The sequence below is a fragment of the Arachis ipaensis genome, chromosome B2, assembly GCF_059453495.1.
Source record: "Arachis ipaensis isolate K30076 ecotype BB chromosome B2, ASM5945349v1, whole genome shotgun sequence".
Lineage (NCBI taxonomy): Eukaryota > Viridiplantae > Streptophyta > Magnoliopsida > Fabales > Fabaceae > Arachis > Arachis ipaensis.
This window is the reverse complement of record NC_142437.1, coordinates 4,451,037-4,469,571: the sequence shown is the minus strand read 5'-3', so window position 1 is coordinate 4,469,571 and position 18,535 is coordinate 4,451,037. Positions and strand designations below refer to the sequence as shown.

General features: G+C 28.6%; 2 protein-coding genes across 2 annotated transcripts; both read left to right on the top strand.

Moving 5' to 3' along the window:
- Positions 1 to 441: 441 nt before the first annotated feature.
- LOC107623481 (rhodanese-like domain-containing protein 4, chloroplastic) lies at positions 442 to 4,322 on the top strand. The gene is made up of 8 exons (XM_016325761.3): positions 442 to 1,275; positions 1,892 to 1,994; positions 2,079 to 2,159; positions 2,338 to 2,412; positions 2,490 to 2,564; positions 3,069 to 3,149; positions 3,293 to 3,487; positions 3,963 to 4,322. The coding sequence occupies exons 1-8, from the start codon at positions 635 to 637 to the stop codon at positions 4,008 to 4,010; spliced, it is 1,299 nt and encodes a 432-aa protein (XP_016181247.1). The 5' UTR covers positions 442 to 634; the 3' UTR covers positions 4,011 to 4,322.
- A 1,206-nt stretch (positions 4,323 to 5,528) lies between these two features.
- On the top strand, positions 5,529 to 9,134 carry HTR12 (Histone superfamily protein). The gene is made up of 7 exons (XM_016325749.3): positions 5,529 to 5,771; positions 5,874 to 5,920; positions 6,783 to 6,843; positions 6,989 to 7,101; positions 7,798 to 7,872; positions 8,111 to 8,186; positions 8,713 to 9,134. Exons 1-7 carry the CDS (start codon positions 5,732 to 5,734, stop codon positions 8,766 to 8,768), a joined length of 468 nt encoding a protein of 155 aa, XP_016181235.1. The 5' UTR covers positions 5,529 to 5,731; the 3' UTR covers positions 8,769 to 9,134.
- The last annotated feature ends 9,401 nt before the right edge of the window (positions 9,135 to 18,535 follow it).

Sequence of the window (18,535 nt, the reverse complement as noted above, 5' to 3'; positions counted from 1 at the left end):
ATACTGTTCCGTCTCCTAGGATACCAAACATGCTCTAAGCCTCTAATACTGATTATTTAAAATGGTACTAGAATAAGTGAATAACCGCTAAGCAAAGTTGATACGAAGTACTATTCTTTTTTTATATAGAAAAGTTAATATTATTGTTATTGTTTTTTATTATTACCAATAGAGTGCCTATTACATCTGATCCTTTTTTATTTTATTTTATAGTGAAGATCATTTTTATTATTATTTGATAAGGTACTATGATAATACTGCAAAGTTTTTGCACATTTTTCACACGTTTCCAAGCACACAATTTTATCAAAGATGAAATCATGAAACCTCAACTCAATCCTCATCAGCTTCATCTCATCCGCAATCTCCACTTGTCAAACAACCATTGGTTGTGTTTTTCTATCCCTCTACACGTCATCACCTACCTGACACCCAACCTTAATTGCACCAAGCCACCTCCAAACACAACCTTAAAATTTGTCAACTACTCAAACTTTCCAATTTTTCCAAAACTTTCCAAAACAACAACAATACCCTCTTGATCCTTAAAGAATTCCCATATGTTATACCCTGACACACTTTGATTGAATCACATAAGAGTCTTTGTGACATAGGAATTAGTAACAATTATGCCATGGAGGCTTTCAGTGCTACTGTTGCAAACTTGACACCAACAACATCTGTTCTTTCTCACAGAACAAAACAACCCTACAAACTCTCAACACACCCAAAAATTTCTGCATGCAAAGTCTCAAACTTTTCAATCTCCAGAACTAGAAACCATAAAAAAATTCTATTCCTTCAGTCAGCAGCATCAATTTTCAGTACTGCACAACTTTCTGCTACTGCACTAACATATGAGGAAGCTTTGGGGCAATCTTTGAATTTCAGTAATTCTGGGGACTTTGATGCAAATGGGGTTGTGGAGAATCTTCTCAATTTTGCATCAGAGAACCCTCTTGTTGTTTTTGGAGGTGTTGCTGTTTTTGCAGTACCATTGGTTTTATTTCAGGTTCTCAAGAAGCCTAAACCATGGGGTGTTGAGTCAGCAAAGAATGCATATGAAAAACTTGGTGCTGATTTGAATGCTCAGTTGCTTGATATAAGAGAAGCTGTGGAGATTAGGGAAGTTGGGACACCAGATGTTAATGGTTTGGGGAAGAAATTGGTGTCAATTACTTACAAGGGTGGTGATGATGATAAGCCAGTGTTCTTGAAGAAGCTTGCATTGAAGTTCAAGGAACCTGAGAATACCACATTGTTCATTTTGGACAAGTAAGAAAAAAAGAAAAAAACTTTGTTTGGTTTGGTTTTGTTTTGTTTTCTTTAGTATGCATAAAAAGAAAGTTCAAGAATTCTCTTTTGAGATCCATACGCTGTTTTATGCTCTTATGATGCATTTAATAGGCCATAACTTGGACCAAGCATGGACATAAGTATTTCCAAATTCCAATTTCCACCAGTTCTAAATCGCGGTTGCTGTCACTAATGAAGACCTTGTGGTGTCTAATTGTTTTTGTGATTGTAACTTGAATTTGAGTTTGTTGTGGCATATCATGTGATATGGTCCACAACTAAGGAAAAAGAAAGCCAAAATAAATAGAACTAGAAGTTATATTTCAATGTTGTAGTTTTGATGATCTCAAAGCTAGAGTTGCTGATTACACCTGTTGATGAATCTTTGCTGATTAGTAGGATCATGTGTTGCATAGTCATACTTGGATGTGATGATTTATGTTATAGATTACATTGCATCTCTAGTGAGAATGTTTAACATTTGAACATAAGGATTCAATTATATTAAACCAGAACACAATTTTCTGCTTGCGTTTTGCAAAAGAATGTATCTGAACTCTGAAGCTGATTGAGTGAAGTTTGTGATGGAAGCCAGATTTGATGGGAACTCTGAACTGGTTGCACAATTGGTCACAGATAATGGATTCAAAGCTGCTTATGCCATTAAGGATGGTGCAGAAGGACCTAGAGGATGGACGGTATTTCTTGTCGCCACTCGTGTAATTTATTTAATTTTTTCTCTGCTGATAAATACACTGACAATGATTGGAATCAATATGCAGAATAGTGGTCTTCCATGGAAAGAACCACGGAAAGCATTGGATTTTGGCAATCTGACAGAAGCTATCTCTGATGCAATAGGAGTATGTATCTGGGATTTACCTCAATTCGATTATAGTTTTCGATGATCATATGCATATGAAAAATACTAGAGTAACTTTTTGGCTTACTTAATAGGAAGAACATGCTTTCTGTTAAATTTAAGGCTCAATTGAAATTATTTTGGAGAGAAATCAGGTGTTAAAGGGTGCTGTATTGCAGGATACTTCTGATGGCTTGGCTGTTACTCTTGGAATTGCTGCAGCTACCGGCCTCGGCCTCTTGGCTTTCACTGAGGTTGATCTGATGAGCTTTTTTGCGTGATTCTACTAAAATAGAATTACTTATTGATGATGATTCTACTCTGTTTGTAGATAGAAACAATTCTCCAAGTATTAGGATCAGCTGCACTTGTTCAGTTTGCAAGCAAGAAGCTTCTATTTGCTGAGGTAAGTAGTTTTTTTCGGTTGCTCCATACATGAGCTTTTCAGCTTATGTCATTGTCTATGCATTCATTTTATAATTCCTCCTCTAGTTTGAGTCTGTTGAGACATTAAGTCAATTTATAAAGCAATGGAGAAACATATTCATGCATGTAGCTATGTATTCAAGAAAGGACTATTTAATTTAGAATGCAATACAACATGGAGGGTTGTGTTAGGCTTGCGACAACCCACATAAAACTTTGTTGCATCCCAATGCATGGTCCAAATGCAATGACGTCTTTGGATCCATTTAGGGTTGTGTTAGGCTTGCAATAGCCCACGTAAAACTTTGTCACATCCCAATGCATTACCACGACGCAATGGAATGAAGACATAGAGACGTCTTTGGTCCATGTAACCGACCTTACCTAGTGGAATCAGGCTTTGTCAAAGTTAAGATTTATTTCTGTTTATGCTTGTTAAGTCCTCAGGCAATCAAGCTAGCATTGATTGATTGTTTAATTGTAGGATCGGAAGCAAACATTACGGCAGCTAGATGAGTTCTTGAACACCAAGGTTGCTCCTAAAGAGCTTGTTGATGAAGTAAAGGTACTTAAGATTTTTCTTGATTTATGTTGAGAAATGAGCCATAGTTATTTGTTTTGATAAGATCTATTTTGATACATACAAGTCAGTTGATATATTATATCTAATTCTCGAAAATTTTCGTGTTAATCTCGTTGAAATATCAGCAAATTGGAAAGGCTTTTCTACCAGACTCCACTGAAGACAAGGCTCTTCCGGAACCAACAGAAAGTAGCACTGTACAGAAAGCAGAAGCTACTATTGACAACGTTGCCGAGTCGAAAATAGACATGGTGCCAGAAACTGAAAGCAAGGATGAATCGTCTCCAGTGTTGCCAAGACCACAATCTCCATATCCACATGTAATGTCTTAGCTCCTTTGCACTCTTGAAGTTTTAATTTTCTATGCTGATTCTGTGTGGTTTTTGATGGCCATATATATTTTAATTTGTTCTAGTATGATTATGAGCTATGAATTAGAATATTATTACAAGATTATTGTGACAAATAATTGTTTTTATCATTGGCTAGTGTCACAATGATTATGACCTACACATATTGTCATCTGTGCATTAACCTTGGATCAAATTAGGGAATTATTATAACCAACTTAGATGGAGTGAGTAGTCAGCTCACTCGTCTGCAAGCATCAAGAGTTTGAATTCCGACTTGTGTATGCAACAACCTATTAACGACAACAGATCCTTAAATGGAGTTTAGATCTATATTCTTCTAACTAATGTATCTAAACCCTAAATCATAAACCCTGATATCCCGAAAAACTCACTGGCGTATATTGAAATGTCCTTGAATACTGTGTAAATTTTATTTTTGCAGTATCCTGATTTCAAGCCTCCAACATCTCCTACCCCTTCACAGCCATAGTATACAAATCAATTGTCAGAAATAATCAAGATTCTAGCAAGTGTATCAAGAGCTATACAATACTACAACTACAACCAATGATGTTCCAAGAAATTCTTAATAGTTGAAGATAAGATCCATGCTACAAGTTTGTAAGGGATTTGATGGTCTTTTTATGAATATCCTTGTATTTGTGGTATACTTGGTATACTTATGTAGTAGTTTTTGTTGGGATTTTGTATAATACTACCTCTTTTTAATTTTGGTGTAATCAAATAAGATTTGTTGTACAAATAGTTTTGCAATGTATTTGATTCAAGACTTTTGGTAGTAGGGTAGCTGCTTCTTGTTGAAAATATGCAAATTGATTCCTAAATTTTTTTTTTCAAGTGTTAATTTTATATAAAACAAGTATACTATATTCTTTTAAACTTTATTAATCGTTGACAACAAAATTGTTAATATGATTAATTTGCACATTTGAAAAGATTTATGAAGTTGATCTACTCGTTTTCAATGTAACATGTAAAATTAATGGAACTATAATTAACAATGAATTCACAAATATAGTTTATTTCTAACAACACTAAACAATAGAGAAATAAATTTCATTATTATTGAATTAGGGATCAATAATTAAAGAGAAAATTATCAGAGACGAAGACTTCAATCTCAATTCACCTAATAAAAATATTATAACTACTAATATCACTATGAATAATATTTAAAAGTATAGGCTAAAAGCTTAAAGATATATTGTTAAATTGTTAAACTAAAATAATTAGACCGATAATTAAAAGTACTGGCAAAAATAATAAATTATATTTGTCTTTTTGAATTTTTCTCTATCACTATTTATACTATTTTCTTTCCTAAGAAAGTCTATCTTTAATTATCCTGAAAAAAAAAAATGTCTAATTAACCTAGCTTTTCTTGTGCTTGTTACACATTTTATACATAAACCTTAAATTCCAAGGCTTTCTTAACTCAAATATTAAGGGTTAAGTGTATTAAATTATTGGTGGAAATTCAGGTGCAGTCGACTTTACGTGAAGTAGTTGATACCTGAGAGTCATTAGATGATTTGACTTGATTAAATTTTCATCTAACGGTTCTGAACTATCAACTTCATGTAAAATCAACTTCACGTAAAATCGACTTCACCTAAGTTTTCACCTAAATTATTATCTAACTAAAATAACTTAAATTAATCGAATGTTCATTTAAATATTTGTTGAATGTTTAAATTTTACTTTATACAATAAATAACTAACCAGTTAGACACTTAAATAAAATGTAAATTCAATTTATAAGAGATTAATTTTTGACTCGTAGAACTAAAAAAAACAAAAAAAAAAGGTTAAAACTATGTACAAAACAAAAATTGCAATATCAAATTAAGAGAAAGGTAAATTACAATATAACCCTTTTGGAGAAAAAAAAGGAGAAATTCAGTAACGGTCAAATGGAGGAGAGAAATATTATTTTGATTTTGAAAGTTAAAAAATACAATAAGAAAATTAAATTGAAAACTAAGAGAAAGAAACCGCGCCATTCAGTGTTACAAAATTTATGGAAAACAAAAAAAGATAATTAAAAAAAAAAAAAAGAAAACCCCAAAAACTGAAACCCCTCTGTCGACCTCTCTCACTCTGCAGCGCTGCCTCGTCGTCGCCGTTCTCTGGTTTGGTCACCGGTGCCGGTGGCCGTTGCGGAGTCTGTTCGCTCTTGACAACCTTCTAATGGCAAGAGTGAAGCATATTCCAACACCTAGTCAAAAAGGTACCAAATTCTAACCTTTTCTATTTTTTCATTTCAATTTCATTTTCAGCTTCAGTGTTCAATTTCATTTTCATTTGGTTTGTGTAATATGAAAATTTTCAGGTAAGAAAAAAGTAAGACCATCACAATCTCCATCGCCATCGCAAGCGGTACTCTCTCTCTCTCTCTCTGAGTTCGTTTCATTTTGTGTGTGTTAGTTTGAATGTTAACTCTCCTGGTGTATAGGCTTAGTTAGGGTTTGGTCACTGAAGTTTTGGTTCTATTTGAACTAGTTTTTGAAGTGAGTTTGATTTTAATTTTATGCTATTGTTGCTTCGAATTTATGAATTTTCATTAGATCTACATGTTTTTTAGTTCTACTTGAAAATACCCGATTTGCTTGATGTGTTGATATTATGTGAGCTAGATGCTGATTTAGTTTGTTCTTTTTTTATGATTTTCAACATAGTTTGCGTAGGTATATACATAGTCGTACTTTTAGGGTTTTTATTTTTAATTTTTAATGAGGTAACTAGCTGAATTCCTTAAGAATTTTGTGAGGGGTTTGATCCTTGGCGATGTGTGTTGAAGAGTGTCTCGTGTCAGGTTTACCTCGTTAGGGAAGCTCCTATCCCAAAAGGATTAGTCACTGATGTTGGTGTTGGATATCTTGGGTGAAACAGATTTTGATAGTTACATGTTTTTGTCAGAAATTCAGACAAAATTTATAGCTTTCGATGATGTCTCTACTGGCATGATTTGCCATTATCAATGAATTTTATTTTACTTTACTTTTTGTTTTGGATAGAAATGTTAATTCCGTATGACTTCTAAGGTAATTATGTTAAAATCTTAAATGCCTTCAATTAGGTGAATATATTTGTGATTAGATTTTATATTGAGGTTGTGTCAAATGTTAAATTCTTAGTTTCAGGTGATTTTGATGCTTTTATGTTACCTTGCTTTTGATGGAACCGATTTGTTTCACATGTTTCTTTATTTATTTATTTTCTCCATTTGAATGTTTGGAAGTCTGGTAGCAGAAGGAGGGAAGATGGAGAAGAGGAGCAGGAACCAGAAGCAGGACGACGATGTATGTGCACATTATTTCATAAGGAATTCCATGTTTGATATCACATTTCTTTTGGCTTTCCTTTTTTTGGTCATACTTATGTTTAGTTGTGGTTTTTGAATGTTTTGTCATTTGTCTTCTGTGTTTACAAATTGAAAAATTGCAGCAGCAGCACCTAAGAAAAGGCGTAATAAGCCAGGAACAGTAGCTCTTCGTGAGATTCGTAAATTTCAGAAGAGTTTCAACCTACTCATCCCAGCTGCCCCCTTCATGAGATGTGTGAGTTGTTGACTCTTCCTTAATAGCACATGGTTTTTAGTTTAAATTTTGTGGCCTCTGTATATCTGCATTTCTTCATCATCTGGTGAATACAATGAAGATTAAGTAAAATGATCAAAGTTGTCCATTCGCAGGAACATGTAATGTTTTCTTTTGCTATCAATTTAGTTTTCCATACAGTAAACTGATCAGTTTAAGCACTAAATTTGTGTCTAAATATATACATTTAAAGATTAAGTAATGTGAGAACTAATTTGAGTGTCTATTCGCTCCTTTATATTCATATAAAAGTTAGAGGCCGCAAGAACGATTTAAGTGCTAATTTTTAAACCACCAATGAGGGCTAAAGCGAAAATTAGAGAGATATACTTACTGCACTAATACATAGATTTTCCTGAGGATACTCTTAACACTATTTTACTTCAACTGTGTTTTCATCATGATCACTTTCTATCCGAAGCAAAGTTTGGAAGAAAATTTGTTTTGATTGACACTTGGAATCACATTAAAAATAAGACTTAGATTGCTTGATCTACTTTGTTTCACCTTTTTTTCTCATGAAAGTGCTTGAAGATTGTGCTATTTACAGTATTAGTATCTCAATTATATTTCCGAGATATGTCACAGGTTTGGCTGATTTAAATTCTGGGGAAGCTTGTTCTCATTTTTGTCATAATGTTTTCACTTTTGCTGCAGGTCAAACAGATTACAAACCAACTATCTACGGAGGTCAATCGCTGGACAGCTGAAGCCATGGTAGCACTTCAAGAAGTATGCAACTTTTTCCATGCTCAAGCCAAGTTTTCTGCCAAATTTAATCATATTTTCTTTGGAATGAAAAAGGATAGGATAAAATGGAGGGGGAAAAGGGAGTAGGAAATAATTTGCTTCCCTGTGTTTGGAATATTATTTTGGATAATACCCTTGTAAAGTATCAAATTGCTCAGTCTATTACAAGTTTACAACATAACATATTCATTCCATCGGTTCTCATTTAACAATCTTGCAGGCAGCTGAGGATCATCTGGTTCGTTTGTTTGAAGATGGAATGTTGTGTGCTATCCATGCAAAGCGTGTTACTCTAAGTAAGTCGACAAATGCTCTGTGCATTCCTCTAATTTTCCTTTCATTAACAATCATATCAGCCATGAATTTATATTTTCATATATTTTGCTGATTTTATTGGTGATGAATGATTTCTCCCTTGGCTATTGATGAATAAAATATTTTTTTACCTTATATAATTTAGGAACATTAGTAAGAAGATCATGTAAATTACATTTGAGTTATGTGTAAAGTAAAGAATTGATCACCTTTGAACAATTTTGATTAGAGCAAATACAAAATGAAAAATATTAATCTAAGGGTGACTAATTTTTCATTTCGTAACTTTCACAACATTGCTCACTTTAGAGGATCTGATTCTAGGGTGTCATATTAGCATACTCGAATAGTTCAAATATGCCCCAAACTCAAACTGCACATGCTGTGTGTTTCACCATATTTTCTTTTAAAAAGTTTATAAATCCTTTCATGCTATTTGTCAATTAATTTATGTCTTCCATGATGGTTTCTTTCAGTAACCTGAGTTTTTCTGTTTTGGTTCCTCAGTGAAAAAGGACATAGAGTTGGCCCGGAGACTCGGAGTGATAGGAAGACCTTGGTGATGAGCATTGGTCACATTTCATGCTCTGGTGTTATGTAAAATCTTGACACCAGCAAAAGGGGTTTCAGAGAAGCTTTTGCTACTTCTAAACCACTCAAATTGAACTCATTATTTGTCAATTAAGTATTAGTAGGAAAATTAGGCTAACTCGTGTATTATCGTAGATGAATACTTAGATTCTGTTGTAAAATGAGAACCAGTCGTTGGGTGGAAAAAAAAATTGATGAATGTTTGGTAAATATTTTTTTTAACATATCTGTCACCATGAACATTTCAATACTATTATAATATTATTGGCATTCATGTTTATTACTTATTTGAAGGAACTCATGGAATATTAATGCAGAAGACCCTAAATCCACTATGTGAACTGATTTTATAGTCTTGTATGGATTCAATGAATATACTCATTTATTACTGGAAGGAATTTGATAAGACTAAAGCACTTTTGCAAAATAACCAAATTAGGTTGCTCTAATGATTAGTTTATTAGTATATTTAAACAAGTGTTGGAATTCGAATCTTGCTTTATGTATATAGCAATTCATTGGTTAGCGATAAATCTTTAAATGAAGTTTAGCTCTATGACGGATTAATTCTTATCTTATTGGGTTGGGAAATACCATAAAAAAAAAAAAGAAAAAACCTTAAACGGCTCCTCCTAACAATTACCTCGAAAGACAACGAGGCTTTCAACAAAAAAAAAAAATATCCTTTCCGGTTCTTAATCTTTACTTTTATGAGATTGATTAGCCCTTGTGTCAATATTTTCTATTGGTATTAACGGAATAAACCTACATAGTATGAACTGTTGATTTATCCATTAAAAACTAACTAAGATTAAAAAATTATTTTTTGTTGGGAGTCTCTATCTTTTAAAAATAATTATCAAGGCTGTTTAGTTTTTATTTTTATTTTTCTATTACTTTTTTTTAAATATATTGGCTAAATTTATTGTATAAAACTAAAAAAATTAGTGATATTTAAATTATTTTTATTTATAAAAATTAAATAGAAGATATATTAGTGATTAACGTGTCACGTAAGTATATTTTAAAGAAAGATCATTAATAAAAGAACTAATCAATCCCACAAAATTAAATATCAAAAGTTGAAAAAAATATTTTATTTATTTTAAAGTCTCGTAGTCCTCCAAAAAAAAAATCAAAGTCGAATTAAGTATTCACCGAAAAAAAAAAATTACATGAAAGCACTTCTATAATTCTGCTTATTTCGGTGTTAATTGAACACTCATGCTCAAAACGAATATAATGTTATCTAATGCTTATATTTTATTATAAATATTTGAATCGATGCGCATCATAATACTCTACTTAATTACACTTTCTTACTTTTCAAAAAAAAAAAAAAAAAAAACGCACTTTCTTAACTCAAAATACTTGTCTCTTTTACTTTTCAAATTCATTAGTATATTTAGATAACAAAAGTTATTCAAATACATTTTTTTTTATCTAACAAAATTTTATTCCATTAAATAAAATTAACTATATAAATTAAATAATATTATTGTATTTTATCATATATCATGTTATATAATATATAGATCTTTTGTAACCATTTCCTATATGTTTGTTTTTTTTTTGAATTTTTCTCCACCTTTCGTCTATTTTTTATTTGACCACCCCATGACATGGATACTTTTTTAAAAGAGAAATATCACTTTATACATTTGTTTATTTTAGTGAATCCAAATTATAAAATTGATATATGTTTAAATGTCTCTATGATATCATGTTATCACTGTCTTGTGAACTTTACAACACATGAGGAGGAGGGACCGTTGCACACGGCACACGTGGTTATTTGTCTCCATTCTAAATATCAAACCATTTTTCTAAACTTTTCTAGATTCCCTCTACTTTGCTTTTTGACCCATCACTATTTGATTGATTTCATCCTCAAATAACACCGAAATAAACTATTACTACTAACACAAAGTTGGTAGATAAAAAAAAATATTAGTGTTTTTATTGAAAATTAAATTATTTGATATAATTATATATGAGTGAATTTTATAAGTAAAAAGTTGATACGTGTCAAGAAGCAATAGTTCAAATGGCATAATCTTTTTATACTCAATTAAGAGGTTGCAAATTTGAATCTCTATATCTTCGATAAAAAAAAAGGTAAAAAGTTAATACGTAAAAAACGTATTATTTATGTGGCAATATCTTAATCAACACGTTCCTAAATTATTTGAATAATTTTCGTACATCTGTAATATATTTTAAATATTAATATTTAAATAAATTAAAATACTATTTTTATTTTCATATTAAAGATAATTTCTGAAATTATTTATAATCAGGCGCCAAAATCCACACGGTTGTTTTACTTTTTTGTTGGGTTCATTCTTATCAGATAACGAAATGAAGTGACCTTGTTCCCTCTCCCCTTTCCACAAAATTACATGGTAGTTTCATGGAAAATTTGCACTTCTGTCTTTTTCTTATTACAACATTATTGTTATTTATTATTTTTTTTTATAACACTGATGTTGATAGCAGCATAACATGATTTATTATTATTTAATTTTTTAAAATAAAATAAAATAATTTCAGTTGAAACTAATAAAATTTAATATTAGTTCATTTTTTAAAATATAAATAGTTTTTGTTTAAGAAAATGGTAACTATAGAAGTGTGGGTAATTAATTAAAATTCTTTTAGGAGACATAGAAATTAGACTCCAAAAGGGAAAAATTATATATATAATAACATTAATAGTCTCTGTTTATTCTTAGGGTAAGGTGTGGATATTAATTAAAGATGTGTTATCCAAAATTGATACATGCATCTTGAAGTCAAGAGATGTAGCTCTTATGTGCAGAAAATCTGTGCAAAGTTTCATTTGAAATTCTAATAACTTTTTCATTTTTTTTTTCTTTCAGAAGGTTTTTAATTTGTGGCTTTTGTGTCCTCATTGACTCATTGAAAATGGAAACAGCTGTAATAATAATAATAATAATAATAATAATAATAATAATAATAATAATAATAATAATAATAATAATAATAATAGTTAAGCGTTTTTAAGTACGGGTCTCTAAAACATGTACCCAACTCAATTTAGAGAGCAAGTTAAGCGTTTTTAACTACTTGGATATAAGGATTACTTTTCCAGAAAACTTTTCCATCTTAAGAGTCATCCCTAAAAATAGTTAAGTCTAATATTTTTATTCTATAAATATTTTATTATATAGATATTTTTTCAATTCAATTTTATCTAAATTTACTAAAAAATTTTGTTAACTTAAGAATTAGAATTTTTTATAGGTATTTTTTACTATCATCCAAATAAGGACATCAGACAAATTATCGTATCGATGCGCAAATCAAAATTCTTATTTAAAAATATTTGGATCTTAAAGTCACTCTAATTTTAAATAATTTTTTAATAAATAATAACTATAAAAAATATCTAAATTTTCCCAACAAACTATAAGGAGATCAAAAGAATGGCTAGAGGACTTTCTTTGTAATAATGGTTGGTTGTTGGAATATTGGCTCCTTATTGTTGAATTAGCATTTTCCTAATTAAATGAAAATTATCCATCTTAAAATATTATTCTTTTTATATCCACTAAAAATTAATAATATATCATTCATTATGCATCTGTATATATTTATTTATTTTGATAAAAAAAATTTTTCGAGCATAAAAAAATTATGCAAACACTTATTCAAAATCTTATTTATCAGATTTTATTGTGTTGACAGATTTTTCTCTTCCTATAAATTTCATTATTGTCGATCTACATATTTTTTTGACGAACCGGTAAATATTTCTGCTGTAAAAAAAAATTATAGACAGAACTTTTGATTTTTTCATGATGTCAAAGAGTTGAACAATATAATGAAAATAGATGACGAGTGCTTGATCGAATTGATCAGATCATGTACAAACAAAGTTTAAGTCTACCGGTTTGTTATGCATTGTATAAATTGTATAAAAAAAAAGAGGGGGTGAGAAAAAAAATTTACTTTTCGCCTATTTTTTCGAATTTTTTGCCATAAAAGACTACAAAATCTCGTACATTAAAATCTATAGTTATGGTTATGTACTCGAGTTCATGTCCAAACTAAGAAATTGACTCTGAATAGTCCTGACAAATGATAATTATGACGAAATTTTCGAATGAATAAAAAAAAAAAAGACACCAATTTATACGTGAAAGAAAATCCTAATAACAAAAAAACAAATTGATTTACACATTTTTTAATTAAATAATCAATCATCAAAATAATTAAATATATCATAATAAATAAATAAATAAATAAAATTATTAATAGTAATATAAAATAAATTTAATATACATGTAAGATGTTTATATTAAGGAAAAGTATGAGGAGCTAATGGAATATTTATACAATGTGTACAATGACATTAGCTTATATATGTAGCTACAATCTATAGGGTTATTTTATGGACTCAGACAATACTAACCTATTTTATAGAACTTGTAATAATTAATTATCAAGTAAAGTCGCATTCTGTCTCTTTGAGTTGATCATTATATTAATCATATAGCTCAATCTATTATTTTGATTTGTTTGATAGTTCCTTAAGATATAACTAAAACTCAGGATTAGACTCTAAACCAGCTGACATTAGGGACAAAATATCGATACAAATTAAAAAACATTAGATATAAAATTAAATGAAATTAAATATTAAAAATATTTTTGAAAAACCACAAATATTTAAAAAAAAAACTAAAAAAAAACAATACCTGATTTCATAATGTTAGTGTTATTGGATGAATCGGTACTAGAAGTGGAATTGACAACACATATATTCATCCATGCATTGTAGAATAAAATTTAGGTCTCAATTGGCACCTTGAATCTTGAAATATAAAGAGAAAAAGACAAATTGATTCCTGATTTTTTTATATTTGAATATTTAATTTTTTAAAAATTTGAAAATATATTTAAATTTTTGACTTTTTTAAAATTTGGATATATACATCGATCTTTGAGTTTAATTTTTTTTTATTTTAAAAATTCTCTCACGTATGTATCTGTATCAATTAGGTTAATACAATAAAAGTCACGTATGAATTTATTGGATCTGATAGACCTAAATGAACATGAAAGATCGATATGTCCAAAATTTCAAATTTTAAAAAATCAAAAACTTAAATATATTTTTAAATCTTTAAAAACTTAAATATCTTGCAAATCAAAAAGATTAATAACTTATTTATTCTTTTCTATAATATAAATTCAGGGTAGAGCTAGCGTTCAATATTTATCTTTTTGGGTGGTACAATTCAATCATTTGTTTTAATGGCAATTTGGCAAGTAGGCTGAGTTTTTACAACAAGTTGGGTATCTATTTGCACAAGTAGGTTATAAAAACAAGGACACTCGTCCTTACAAATAAATGAGATGAATACAAAAAAGAGACTCGTTAAATTATTTCTATAACTTAAAATTATTTTTTTTCTATTATATCATTTATATAAAAATACAAAATTAGAATTTAAGTTATTATTGATTTTGTTAATGTAAGATTTTAGACAATGTTATTATTAAAATAAGACAATATATTAATAATCTTATATATTTAAAATGGTTTGACCTTAAAATAATGTGAGTAATTTTTTATGTTGTATTTTAATTTTATATTATATTTTTTAATGAATAAATTATAAATATTTATTTTTAAGTTATATTATGTTAGATTATATGGTATTATTTTTATTATGTTGTGTTAAATTTTTGAAAGTTAATTTTTTTTTAATCAAGGCTCACAAATATCCGTAACAATCTATTTTTTCTACAATAAATAGACGACAAAAATTAAAAAAACACGAGACATTTTTTTGATGTAATGAGGACACACCTGCCCTCACAATAGTGTCACATTGCCATCCTTATTAATAAGGTAGCTGCATATATGTAGGGGTGCACGCGGATTGGATTGGATCGGATATGACCAAAATTTCAATTCGATCTGTACTAAAATCATTGGATCGGATCGGATTTAATATCCATAGTTTTTAAGATTGGAACCTATCCGCACATTTGCGGATCGGATCGGATATCGGATATATCCGCAAAACACAAAAATATTTTTAAAAGCTTATTTTTATTAAAAAAATATCAATAAAATTCATTTTTCTATTCTTTTAAATATGTTTACTCTTAAAATAATATTAAACATACTTTTTTTAAATAATAAATTAAAATAATACAACATATATGATAATTATTAGTTGAAATAAAACATAAAAAAAATATTTACTTATTTATTTCTTTATTTTTGCGAATATGCGGATATGCGGATACCAACACAAAATCCGCAATCCGATCCGATTAGTGTGTGGATCCGATCCGATCCGAAAGCCCTACGGATCGGATCCATATCCACAATTCTTGGATCGGATTCGGATAAATACTGCAGATATGGAGATCGGATTCGATCCATGAACACCCCTACATATATGACAAACTTTTTTTAATTATTTATGATATCTCCCAATTTACAGGTTAAAGATTAATTTATCGTAAATTTGAGTTTTTATTTAAGAATTTAGATAAATTATTACATGCTCAAATCTCAATATTTATTTAAATAAATGAGTAAGCCAATCACTCGATCAACTCAAGTTGGTTTGTGTAAGACCCACATCGGTTGGGAGGGAAACGAAGCATGCCTTATAAGAGTGTGGATACCTCTCCCTAGCATGACGCGTTTTGACGAGTGAGTGTGGGGGGTTTCGGCTATCATCCCTATCGTCAAAGGCAAAACCGTGAGACCTTGTGTGCCAAAGCGGACAATATCATGCTAGCGGGTGGTCTGGGCTGTTACAGATTGTAAGGTCTCACATCGGTTGGGGAGGAGAACGAAACATGCCTTATAAGGGTGTGGATACCTCTCCCTAGCATGACGCGTTTTGACGAGTGAGTGTGGGGGCTTCGATTATCATCCCTATCATCAAAGACAAAACCGTGAGACTTTGTGTGCCAAAGCGGACAATATTCTGCGGACAAATTAATTAACAATATTATCTTTCATTTGGGAAACATTTATGAAGACGGACATTTTCAATATTCTTAGCATTGAAATTCAATAAGACAAAAGAAAAAGTTTGATTGATAAGAAATACTGTTAAAGCAATATTCCCTATTTAGGGATCCCTCGCAGGACTTTTCTACTCTAATTTTTAATACATGTCTATTCAAAAGATAACTAATTAAATAAAAATATTGTATACACATAAAAAATTAGTTATTAAATAATAATAATAATAATAATATGAAGATCTAAAAGATATTGAGTATTGTTAGTCATGAGATTGTTTGATTGTTATCAACTTCCTAATTAAGTTGATTGTTTAAAATTTATAAGAGAATTAATAATCAGCCCCAATTCTAATTACTTACTTTATTATTTATGTAAATATTATTTCACTTTCTTTGAAATTTTGGTTTATTTTTGGTACATCAGAAAAGTAAAATTCTGAATAGTTTAGTATGGTAAAATACTTGTTTACATACTTGAATAGTTGAATGTGTCACCCACACACACACACACATTCTAGCATTTATGAATGGTTTTAATTTATAAAATACTAAGCATTATTAAATGTTTCTGAACTACTGGTCCTTATCTTTTAGTAGTTTGTCCGCAGTTTTTTCCTATGCAAATTAAACCAGCTTTGGTTTGTATATATATATATATATATACAACTAGGCTATCAATTTGCACACACATATATTGACTCGGTATATTTCTTTTGTTGAGTATTATTAGATATATTAGATTAGAATTATGATACTAAACTTGTATAATATAATATGGTAATAAATATTCTAAAGTTGAAAGTTGTATTTGTGAGTTAGCTAGCTAGTATAGTATAAAATTAATTAATTATTAATCTCATGTGAATCATGTTACATTCTTTAATTAGGGGAACATTATTCCCAATAACTAAATTAATTAATAGTACACCCAATTATATATATTAGAACTCACAGCTTGTGTGTACTTTTTTTAATTAAAAAAATTTAGACTGAGGGAGAAATCATACTCACTTAATGATTAGTATGTAGAGCTAATAACTATAAAATGTTTAAAGAAATGAACAACTACTTAATTCAATTCAAGTTATGAAAATGTATAATAAGCAAAAAGGTAAGGTATACAACTATATATTTCTCGAATTCGCAGTCATAACTTGTTTTATTTAGCATTCATTAATTATTATGATAATTAATAAATATTAAATAAAATAAATTTTAGTTAATTTTTTTGTCTTTCTAATATTACTGTTTTTATTAATTTAATGTCAATGATATTTATAATTAACAATTAATATTTTTATTCAATAAATTAGACATTTCTCAATGTAATTAATTAAGATATACATGTCAAGTTGGAATATAATATTGATCATCACTTATTAAGATATGCACATGTTCTTCAAATAAAATAACACTTCTCAGCAGTCAAAATTTTCATAAATCTAATTTGGATATTTCGAAAACTACCTCTAACTATATTTTGGCGTTATTATTACTAGGGGATTAATTCATTCTTAATGTATTAAATATTGGTTAAAAGTAAACGCCAACCTTTAATTTATATATATATCCTCTTTATATATGATATTTATTTATTAGGTACATGCATATATGTCAAATTCATCATAATATTTCACAACCTTCATTCGGAAACATTTATGAAGAGGGTCATTTTCAATATTATTATCATTTGAAATTCAATAAGACAAATAAAATGTTTGATTAATATATAATAAGAAGAAACAATTTTCCCGAATATATAAATAGTCAGCTTATCCTTTAATTTTTTGTTTTGATTATTGGCCTTTTATAATTTAACTAAGTTTTTAATTAAGTTTTTATAATTTAAAAATTTATAATTTGCTTTCATATTAGATAATTTTTTAAGTAGTTGTCTTCAAACTGTTTTTTGTTAAAACATACAAAATGCGTTTAGAATATTTATTTTTGTGTTTGATATAAGATGAATTATAAAATATTATAAAAAATATAAACACTAACAAAATAATAACTAATAAGAATTTAATTATATTTAAATATTTAGATATGTTAAATAATTTTTAATAAATGTTAATTGATTTTAATGTATTTTAACATTTTTTTAATTTAATTAAGTGGTAACTTGAATTTAAAATTTATTTAATAATAAAATAAAAAAAATCTGCAGCAAAAACTGACAAAAAGAATGTAGACAAAACTGTTAAAATGAAACACAGAACTATTTGAATATAGTATAGATAAAATTATAGTAAAAAAATACAGATGAAATTACAATAAGAAAATACATATAAAATTATCAGAAGAGTGACAAACTATCAAAAAATGGTGAATTGTCGAAAAACAATTGAAAATGTGATAAATTGAAAAAAAAATGACAAACTATTAAAAAATGGCAAACTCTTAAAAGATGATAAAAAAAATTAATTTTTTTATTAGAATAGATATAGCGACAAATAACATGGATGTTTGGCTCATTAGAGTTAGAAAAACAAGACAGAAGAATTGGATTTATTGGTGAGATGAAAAAATATTAAAATAGTGACAGAAAAAAAAAAAATAGAAGAAAAAAATATTTTTTCTAAAGAAAATATCATAACTCTATTCGATACCATATTAAAAAGAATAAAAAAATAATTTTTTTATGTTTATTCAAATATATTAAAATAATAAAATATATAAAAATATTTATAAATATTAAAAAATTAAAATAATA

Bases quoted from the DNA above. Each gene is read 5' to 3' on its own strand.
- LOC107623481 (XM_016325761.3), top strand. From the start codon at position 635: ATGGAGGCTTTCAGTGCTACTGTTGCAAACTTGACACCAACAACATCT. The intron at 2,413-2,489 runs GTTGATCTGATG...CTCTGTTTGTAG, and splicing joins GCCTCTTGGCTTTCACTGAG to ATAGAAACAATTCTCCAAGT. The intron at 2,565-3,068 runs GTAAGTAGTTTT...GTTTAATTGTAG, and splicing joins AGAAGCTTCTATTTGCTGAG to GATCGGAAGCAAACATTACG.
- HTR12 (XM_016325749.3), top strand. From the start codon at position 5,732: ATGGCAAGAGTGAAGCATATTCCAACACCTAGTCAAAAAG. The intron at 5,772-5,873 runs GTACCAAATTCT...GAAAATTTTCAG, and splicing joins TCCAACACCTAGTCAAAAAG to GTAAGAAAAAAGTAAGACCA. The intron at 5,921-6,782 runs GTACTCTCTCTC...AATGTTTGGAAG, and splicing joins CTCCATCGCCATCGCAAGCG to TCTGGTAGCAGAAGGAGGGA.